A 10,726-nucleotide genomic window follows, 5' to 3' on the forward strand; every position below is an offset into this window, starting at 1 on the left:
ACAATTTCAAAATGATGTGTCTTGCAGCGAAAGCAATGTGCTTGTAGTATTTTTTTTCCATCTCCCACGCTAACCTGTTTGCTTGGATGGCCTTTAGGTACAGATGCAGCAAGACATCTGCCTTGCAACACTTCCGCATCGTGCGCTGTCTGATGTATTCACTTTGCTGGAAATCAACATGTCAAACATTGGATTTGATTTGCCCGAAATCTCGGCAGTTCGGTCTGTGCCCTTGCTGCAAACAGGGCGGATATCTGGCTGTTGCTATTGGTTCGAACAAGAGTGCTTTGGTGGAATCACTCTGAGCAGCTACAGTGTTGAAGACACATCTCTGCAAGCAGGTGTTGTGTTTAGCAGTGGTGTGCACGGTGCTGCGGGAACTACAGTAAGGGTTGGGACATCGTGTGTGGACAGTAACATCAACATCTGGCTCGACAATGTCAGAAATGGAAAAGTGTTGCAGTAAAGGTCTTGGTGTCAAAAAAGTTTGTCTTTTGTATTGCTGCAGCAATTTACCTACACTTGGTGACAGGCTAACTATTCACTACAAGCTCTGCCCACAAAATTGCAGTGCACCTACCTTCTGTGCATCTGGTCTCTGAAGTATGCTTCCAATGAGAGGCAGATTTTTAAAAAAAGTTGTGAGAAGCAGCCTCTCATTGGATAAAGTGCATGAGAAGACGGCACATACCCTGCGCATTTTCCTTCCTCGCATGTGCAAGAAGACACCGCCGCATAAAACCACTGTCCATCTCAGCTCACCCTCATACTGACAGCGAACAGCGAGCGGCCACAATCTTATCGCACTTAGATATTATACAAAATACCACGGTGATGCCAACGGCGAAACTTCGCCTGCAGTGTCCGTGTAATTGCTCTCGCAATAAAAGCTTGGCATTTTTACTCTGATTGTAAAGCACTGACTGCTATAGCAAGGTTCAGCGTTGTGCATGAGCTTCTTGGACGGTGTTCTAACTATACACAGACGCGACATACAAGGGTGTGCCAAAATTTATGGTGCCTTTAAAAGCTTTAAAACACAGTATAGAGCCTGTAATGATATCGCACAGGCGCCACTACGTTGCCCGTAAAGGGCTGTGCCACCAAAATTACATCAATTTCAGGTTTGAGCACTAGCTGATAATGTTTTACGCTTTTAATATTTAATATTCCAAGAAGATTTAAGATAAAATGCATGCGCTGTGATTGTTATGTCTCATGACATTTGTTTGTGGGCTGCCATTCTCAAAATTCTGAGGAATAATTTAGTCAAGAATCTAAGACCTGGTCTGAGCAACTTTAGTAATTGAATCATGCAGCAATGTAACCTGCAGATACGGCATGCATAAGCATATTAAGGATATAGCATAACTATGCCTAAATATAATCGGAATCCCATGGTGACAGTGATGATGAAAATTCGCTTGGAGTGTCCATATAATTACTATCATAATAAAAGAAAAAAATTGTTTGCAAATCATCACCAGTGGTTGTCAATGTGATTCAATAGCTGGACATTTCTTGAAAGATATTCACTTTATTAAAGGAATGATGCGCTGGATCTTTTATATTGCTTACAGTGAAGATATTTAGGTAGTGCTCGCTGTTTCAGTAAGTAATTAAGAACAAAGCCATTAATCAGCACATCTATACCGGTATTAGAGGTGACATTACAGATAAGCCGATTGTGTATTGTGTCTCTAGTGGCACGAGCGCTAGTGTAAAGGTGATTGGCTGCCATCCTCCTCTTCGGCGGAACCCTCTCTCATTGCCACCACATGAAAAGAGGCTGGCGGGAGGAGAGGAGGGCTGTTCTGCCTAACGAAAAGAATCCTGCTATGGTTCTGCCCAACTGCTCCATCGCAAGATTTCCGACCATAAGGTTTTCTGCAAGAATATGTTTCAGACGCCCCAAAACTCACGCGGAACAGCAAGTGCATCTCGAAGAGCTATATGTATACAGGGTGCCCCAGCTATTCTGCATCAAACTTTTAAAGAAGTCAGGCCATTCTATGCGAAAAGAACCAAGTGCATATTGTGTCATAGCCCTCAGTAATGTTTTGCTGATGCCATTCAATTTTAGTTAATTCCATTTAGCAAATGTTTTAATTACTGCTCTCAATGTCATGCTGTCAATGAAGAATTTGTAGGAAATTGAAAGGAACTTAAAGCTGCATTGTTTTCAGCAAGGTACATTTTGCTCGTTAATTTTTTCTGGCTGATAAAGAAAGCCCACAAAAAATGAAAAATATCACGTGACTAACCATCTGCTCGCTTCAAAAAGCAGTGACCTCGAACAAGCTCTGTAGCAGCTAATGGCAGAGCTGACACTTTATCTGATGCACCCTACCCACGACAGTGCGGCGCCTTGGTGTTTATAAGGAAATAGTGCTCATAACTGGCACATGGTTGATCCATCATAGAAAGAGTGCGCTCACTAACTGTGTCAAGGTAAACAGAACAAGTCTTCATCAGGGTTTACAAAAAATGTGGCACTTCGGCACCGGTAGCGAAGATAGCAGACAGCATGCTTGGCCATTCTTAGGAAAAAAAGAAAACATAAATTGGAAATGAACAGTTGTGACAGTGATTGACGCTTTTCAGGCACTTTGACAGCTTTACAGCAGCCTTATCGGCAATGATGCAGGGCCAGAGGAAGGCAGAGTCCCATGTTTGTAGGGCTAGGAGGACAGTGGGAGAGGAAGTAGACAAGTTAGAGAAGAGGGAGAGGGCTGGAGAGTAGTCGTAGCGAGTTTCCCGTTATAATGAGGCAGTGAAGGAGAAAACAGTCACTGCGCAGCACCAGTGTGTGTGTCACGATTGTAGTGGGAGAGAGGGCTAGTTTAACAAGGTGGTGGGGAGCACAATAGAGAAGGAGTGCGGAAGGGAGACAGAGGCAGCACAGCAACTTGTGCAAAGGAACACGTAGTGTCACAATACACATATATAGAAGCATCGCCCGTTCCAACGATTTTTGTGGTCCAGCCGAGATACAGGAGAACAGAGAAAAAAGAAAAAGAAAATTGGCTCGCCATCTCGGCCCTGTGAAAGTGGATGTCCAGGGAAGCTGTTGAAAACCACCACTACAATTGCTGAGAGGGGGGGGGGTGTATGCAATACTTTCTTGCTTTAGTGTAATAGTAGTAATAGTAATTTAGAGTAAAGGGAGGCAATTGCACATAAGTAAGACATGTTTGAAGCTCGCATATGGTCGCCGCACATTACTAAAAGCCCCTGAATGCTTTGGCACGAGGTTTCGCATGTCCTATATTTCGCATTTGTGCATTGTTATCCGAGCTACTGCATAGTATCGTGGGACAGCACGTATAAAACGTATTTGAAATCTATTAGCTGCTTACAAAAGAGGGCAATAAGAATTACTACATTTTCAAATAGGACAGATACTACAAAACAACTCTTCCAACTGAGACGTGTACTTCTGCTGGACTCGGTTCACATATTAAGCGTTGCAGACATAATACATAGAATAATAAAACATGATGACCCTTTCCCACTAAGCACTTTTACGTTACCTGGGCACTGTACAAGGGCTGCAGCGAACAACTGTTTTAATTTACCAGTTGCCAGAAATGCCTACGGTCGAAGGCTAATAGAATTTCAAAGCGCCCTCATTTGGAATGCCACACCGACTGATGTGAAAGCAGTACACAATTTTTCCGCGGCCATGAAGCGTTTCATGTTCAGTGCATAAGTGGTATAATTGGACAAATGGTATCGAACAGGTATCGCGGTTCTGTAAACCGCACCCATTAGATCACAGAAAGCGAACAAATTCAATATGCCATTTTGTATCTTACGTGAATTTGTTACGTGTGTACAGGGTTCTGCAAAAGTTGTTATTTCGTATTACTAATTTTTTTTAGATTCATATGTAACAGATCAATTTTGTCCGCGTTGGATGTACTATTAGATGCAATTCTCAAAACTGTGATATCATTTTTCATTGCCGAGTTGCAGAGTTGTAAACATGATAGTTTTGTTACCGAAAATTTTATATTTTAGCCAATTTTTATTAAAAATTGACAACATGAATAAAAAATTTGACACCAACACTCACTAGATTTTAATTTGTTCTTTTAAATGCAACAGCAACTTGTGACCCTGCCTGGGTCACAAGTTGGCCTGCAGTATTCTGTAAATAAATAAAAAAAATAAGAAACCTCGCCACATTTGGCACAGTGGTTGCCGAGAAAGACGAATTCTGGTTTTACGTGTATTTAGATAAGAGCAACCGAGTTATTAAGGCGTAATCCTTTAGTGGCTCATAAGTGTCCGTGCACAGTCCATGGTGGGCGCAGTAAAGCGGTGATCAATCACAGGCGGTGACACTGCGCTTGCATATCATGCTCGAGGCCACGGCGGCGTCCGTTCGCAGAACAGTTCAGACAATAAAGGTAGTCTTATCGCAGTTTAGCTCAGCAAAGTGCCAATAGATTTTTCTGCGCAACAACACCTGGTGCGAGAGCAATTACTGAACTTTTTAAATTATGGGGTTTTACGTGCCAAAACCACTTTCTGATTATGAGGCACGCCGTAGCGGAGGACTCCGGAAATTTCGACCACCTGGGTATCTTTAACATGCACCTAAATCTAAGTGAACGGGTGTTTTCGCATTTCGCCCCCATCGAATGTGGCAGCCATGGCCGGGATTCGATCCCGCGACCTTGTGCTCAGCAGCCCAACACCATAGCCACTGAGCAACCACGGCGGGTCAATTACTGAACTTACAATTATACCGTTTGTAGACCTGGGAACGTCATCAACGCGCTCATTTTATACACTCATCACGTGGCTCTACCTCTTCCGCACCGTCACATGCGCCACCCAATGACGCACGCATAGTAAGCGAGATAGATGGCTGCGACGTGACGTGTGCAATCAGGCACGCACTAGACACACCTTTAGTAAGCCAGCAGCCGGGGCTTCAGGGAAGCGTGCTCGTCTCGCACCCAGGCCGAAATACAGCGAATTTTCTTTTCAAAGCCGCTAACTTACTTTGTTTAAAGGAGCCTCCCAGAGAGATGTGACGTCACTCTGAGCAATTTTGTCATATTTTTACTCTTCGCGGCGTCCGCCATTTTTCGTCACGGCGCAGTTTCGCCAAGGGCACCGCCAACATAGACACCTAAGGATTTCGCCTTAAAAACATTTATCAAGCCTCGTGCATACTCGCGCTGCACACGCAACACGTGCTTTTGTGGGAGGAGCTGGCAGCGCTATAGCTGCTTTAGAAATTTCAATTAGATGAACAGCACTAACCTGCAGAAACAACAGCTAGTGGTCTGAGCTGCATGTCGGCAAGCGTGCCGGCGTCAAATTCCTGGCAGTCACGGTGCCGCACAGTTATATACGCCAGCCCCGAGTCACGTGGCTCACAACGCTTGAAGATACTGTAGACGAGGTCATCGTCGACGAAACTGTCCCAGCGAGTACCGCAGTATTCGTCGTCCAGCGACGAATCTGCGTCGGTTGTCGACATGCGGCATGATAGATTACAAAACCGGCCGGTGAATCACGGATAAACCGTAGTATTATCAAGCGCTTTATGCGCAGTCGCCGTCCAAGAAGCAGCGAAAACCTGCAGAAACAACAGTGGTTCTGAGCTGCATGTCGGCAAGCGTGCCGGCTCCAAATCCCAGACTGTCAAGGTGCCGCGCAGTAATATACGCCAGCCCCGGGCCACGTGGTTCACAACGCTTGAAGATACTGTCGACAACGTCATAGTCGACGAATCTGTCCAAGCGAAAAGCGCAGTGTTCGTCGTTCAACTACGAGTCTACGTTGGTCGTCGACATGTGCCATGATGGATCCAAAAATTGGCCGGTGACGTACGGATAAACCCTAATCCCACCGAGCGCTTGTGCGCAGTCGCCGTCCAAGAAGCAGCGAAAACCTGCAGAGCTCCAAATCCCGCTATCTGTTTTGTGCTTGATCTTTGTCGAAACGCATGCTGTTCTGTATGTTGTATGAGTGATTCCAAAGAATGTATGTACTTTTCACTTCACTTTGCTGAGTTCTTGAAGCCTGCTTCACCTCCTCCGCGGGTCGGACCGGTATTGCACTACCTCCGGTATCTGCCCACATTTTTTGCTCACGAACGACGCCACGAAAAATGCCGACCAACGAGAAGTAATTACAGCTTCGCTGTAAAAATGAGTATGCGGGTATTGCAATGCGAGCACGTCCTTGGAGCTGACAGTTCTAGAAAGCAGAGTTCGGGAGCCTGCGTGTAAGTTCTGTTTTTAACGTTTACCGGGTGTGGGGTCTCACCCGTACTCTTGGGATAAAGGAACGACAACACAGTAGTGCAAGCAATCACACGGGCATTTATTGCACCTTTCATACACTAATTCCTGGTAGTCGATTTCTATCCACAGAACACGCCGATGGACGCCTGACCAATCTAGGAAGTCCGACTTACCGCAACCGGATAGCGAGCGATGTTCGCCCCCATGCCTGGTCGTTCGCGTGTACGGTCATTCGAACGGTGGCGCGTTCGAACGATCGTGTTCTTCTATTATGATGTCCTGCTCCTAGGCCTCGCGAGACGTTCTCGCAGAAGCATGGATCGGCGCACGCGCGGAACGTCTGCGCCGCTCGCCGATCCCGAGACAAACAGGAACAGCCTTCTCCCTTTTGCGCCCAAGTAACCCCGCCGTTAGGCGGCGTTAGCTGCGCAACACTCGCGCATTCGCGTGCTCTGAACGCGCGCTTGGTTAGCTGGAGATTTTGTGGCGAATGGACGTGCTTTTCAGGGCTCCGTGGCGGCGACGAAATCATGTTTTTGTGCATGTTTTGAGCTTGCTTCTGTTTTTGATTTGCAGATTTTTTAGCCTTTAAGTAATGATTGGGTAGTTTTTCTTGTCTCTCTTCGTGTGCGCCGGTGTGTTTCGTATAGACCGTTTCATCGGGCGAGGAGGATAGGGCGCGCGGAGAGCCTTTCCTCCTCTCTGGCTTGGGCGATCCGGCGCGGCGCTGCTTGAAAGTATTGCTGTCGCGTGCTGCGGAACGATTTCGAGATGTTTTAGATGGCACTTTGTGAAATTTACGCCGTGTCCGTTCATATAAGGTCGTCAGGGAAGCCTTTCGGTGCATCGGTAACTGCAGTAGGCGGAAATATCTTTTGGGGGCGCAAAAATGTGACGCGTTTTATCAGCCGCGGTGTACGCACATTATCAGTCGCGGTGTGTGTATGTGTTGTGAAATATTTTGCTTATATCGGTTTTAATTCAACAAAGAAAAGCGGTGTCTCTGTATTAGCAGCATGAAATAGTAAATCTGCTCAATATCTGATCGCTTGGCGTAGCGAGTAAAACATAAAGCATAAGAGCGCATGCTCGTGCACGGCCAACCTAAGGCAACCACGAAACATCTAAGCGGCAGGCGCAATCAAATATTTGTGATGCACCGGCATCGTTCTCGCGCATTTCATGTCTAGTAGGCTTCAAATTACCATATGTCTACGCTAGCCTTCCTGCATGAGGCCAATGGCGCTGCTCAACACAGGGATCACTGCGGTTGGTGAACCAGCACGGTACATATGTAAGCTGTGCGATTCGGCATTGCCTTTTTGGCCTGCATACAGCCATAATATATGAGGGATCGCATAAAAAGAATGCGATGCCTATTTTTGAGGACAAAATTTCCGTAATGCGTGTGAGTGCGTCGTAGAGAACGGAGCGAACACAACCGAAAAAAAAAAAATTCGGTTATCATCCTCTTTCTCGAAAAAGCAAGAGAAAACGGGCTAACGCCGCAATAGGGCCTCGCATAGTCACGCCGCACAACGTTTATAAGTATATAACCGCTGATGCGGTATGCTTGGACCATGCGGTATATAGAACAAAGATATATGTAATCCAGCACCTACCAGTGCTTAGGACGCTCGCGCAGTTCGTAAACAGTCCCTTTGCTGGACAAGCGTAATTCAGACTAAGGTATGCTGCTATCACTTGCCAAAACTTTTATTCAGGGGCGGAAACCCCATCCATCGAACCAAGTAGTCACGCAATGTAACCTGCAGCGAACAGTTTGAACGCTTGTCAAAGTATAACATCACAGCGCATATCGTATACCAGAACGGTACCCACGCTCACACTGTTACGACCGTCGCGTATGTTTCATGGCTCCTAAACCGCAGCTTAGAAATAGAGGATAATACTGCAATAAGGTCACATTAGTGACTGGAACATTCAGAAATACACAATTCATCTCCGAGGCTGATTGTAGACTCGAATATGCGCGCACACATCGCGCTGCGTGTTCCGCCCACCTCAACGCCAGCAGAAATTCCGGCCATGAAGCCTTAAACCACATCAGCACGTATCACAGAACCGTTTACCACGTAGAAGACGCACGGCATACTAAATAGACCGCACGACCACGAGAACAAACGCCAGAACCTGCCGCCGAGCGTATACCTGCCATGCAAAAGACCGCTTTCACCCAAGCCAGTATGGCGCTGCTCATAGGCTGCGCCACTGCGTTCACAATATGGCGGCGCCTACGAAAAAACGGTCTATAAATTTGGTTTTGCAGGATAGTCAGAGCGTCCTCTCGCGCCACGTGCTTACGCGTGCAACCGGATGGGACGTTAAGTCTTTATAGCCTTCAAATAGTAGCTTGGAAGTGACAAGACGAATAGCTGTGGTTCTACTGTGTCTGTTTTGGTAGGAAAGTGAGAGCGTGGCTGCGTGGTTGAACACGTGCGAAAACATGTCATACCTTAAGTCTCTGCGGCATTAATTGCTTTTAAAACATTGGTGAGTATTTGCGACATTTTAAGGATTTAGATCCTGTGCGTATAGTTTTTTTTGCCAGAAGGCACGTGCTCTGCATTATTATGTATTATAGTATTTACATTAGAAAAAAAAGCCGTGCAATACATGTAAAGAAAGCCGATAAAGCGGGCAGTGTGCGGGGGGTCCCTCAAGGCAGATGAGGGGACGGATGAGAATGGAGAGGGAGTCGAGTCAATCGGCACACACTGTGATGTCGGCGCTAGGCTGAACAAAATGGAGACTTTCCAAGAAGAGCTTGTTAAACAGGTTGAAGAGCTAAAAATGAGCTAAATAGGGAGCGTGATGCACGGAAGGTAGTGGAAGAAAGACTTGAAGCAACCGAGGAAAAGCTGAACAGGGCCGCCATTGTGAACGAGAATGGTCGTGACAATGGAACGCTGTCCCCCGACGGGACAGGAGAGGGAGTGCCAGCAAAGTACGTGGAATGCGTGCAACGTGGTGAGTGGTTAGCTGGAAAGAGCGGCACCTACCTTGAGGCCGCCACGGGAAAAAAGCAGGAGCACAGGGGTCAATTCCCCTTGTCGAATCCGAATCACGCGGAAAAGGACAAAGGGAAGCAGGGAGAGGTAGGAGAGAGTTAAATGGTGATTATAGCCGGCGACTCAAACCTGGCTAGGTGCTCAGAAGCAATTGTGGAGAGGGTGAAACGCGATGAAAGAGTGGCGGTAGGGACATTTCCAGGGCAGACACTAGGTTCTGTCATAGAGCGAGGAAAAGAAAAGCTCGTGGAAAATTCCCACGTGCGCAACATTGTCATAGTAGCAGGTGGGCTAAATGACGTCCTAAACAGGAAATGGACAGGACTAGCACAGCGCTTGGCGAAGGGGGTGGAAGACTTGCGCGAGCTATCCCCTGAGGTGCAGACCGTGGTGTGCACGGTGCCGGAGGTGCCTGTACGTGACAGTCACGTACAAAGTGCCGTAGTGGCTGCTAATGAGGCGATATGGAAAATGAGCCGAGAGAAAGGCTTCGAGGTTGTTGAACAGGGAAGTGAGAAGGTGTGGTGGTTTTCAACTAGACGGGTTCCACTTAAATTACAGGCTTGCACGAGAAGTTGGCTGGCGACTTGCTGGTCGCGCTGTTGCTTTTTTAGGGGGCCCACGGGCGCTCAGGAGGCCAGAGTAGGTATTAATGAAGAAGGTCCCCTAAGGGAACCTCAGAATAGCATCGCAGTCAATAACAGAAAAAGGAGGAAAGCAAGAAAGGAGAGCTCGCCGTGCAATAGGCTATACATAAACATGCAGGGCGGCATAAGAAAGGAAAAGTGGGCAGAGATTAAGGAGCATTTAAATAGAGAACAAATAGTGGTGTATGCGGTTACAGAAATGCACCTTAGAGACTCGGATGAGCCGCCAGTGATTGAGAATTATGTTTGGGAACTGCGCAACAGAACTAAGTCGGAAAGAAAGGGAGGGGGAGTCGGACGGCGCACCTATTAGGGAGCGTAATGGAAAAGGGTAAATTCAGAATGTCAAGAGCATTTTCGGTCATCAGGTACAATGAGTGGGGAAAAATACTTGGCTGGGCGAAACGTATTTGTGGACCGGAAAGAATAGCACAGAGAAGAATCAAGAGTTAGTGGAATGCATAAAGGCTGATATTAAGGCTTTCGGGAGTGATGCTGAAATTATCCTATTGGGTGACATGAATGCCCACATACAGGATCTAGATGGCTATACCGACAACAACGGGAAGTCAATGCTACACCTTCGTGAGCAACATAACTTCGTTATCGTGAATACAGGGCCTAAGTGTGAAGGGCAGATGTCATTGGAAGTGAGAAACCAGCAATCAACCATTGATTACTGTTTGATGACAGAAGGAATTCAGGATAAGTTAATAGAAATGGTCATTGATGAGGAAGGGTATAGTAGCATAGGGAGCGACCATAAACGTATCATTTT

The 10,726-nt window shown here is 46.6% G+C and overlaps 1 protein-coding gene across 2 annotated transcripts in view; it reads left to right on the forward strand.

Moving 5' to 3' along the window:
- The window catches only part of LOC126535768 (protein arginine N-methyltransferase 9-like), a 44,800-nt gene extending 44,315 nt beyond the window's left edge, over positions 1-485 (forward strand). The window contains exon 12 of one of the 2 annotated variants that reach the window (XM_055073410.2): positions 98-243. In XM_055073410.2, the coding sequence (XP_054929385.2) occupies positions 98-153 (56 nt within the window). In that variant the 3' untranslated portion in view covers positions 154-243. Of the gene's footprint in view, positions 1-97 lie in introns of both variants that reach the window. The other variant, XM_050182558.3, reaches the window with a different exon arrangement.
- The last annotated feature ends 10,241 nt before the right edge of the window (positions 486-10,726 follow it).

This window comes from Dermacentor andersoni, chromosome 4, assembly GCF_023375885.2.
Source record: "Dermacentor andersoni chromosome 4, qqDerAnde1_hic_scaffold, whole genome shotgun sequence".
Lineage (NCBI taxonomy): Eukaryota > Metazoa > Arthropoda > Arachnida > Ixodida > Ixodidae > Dermacentor > Dermacentor andersoni.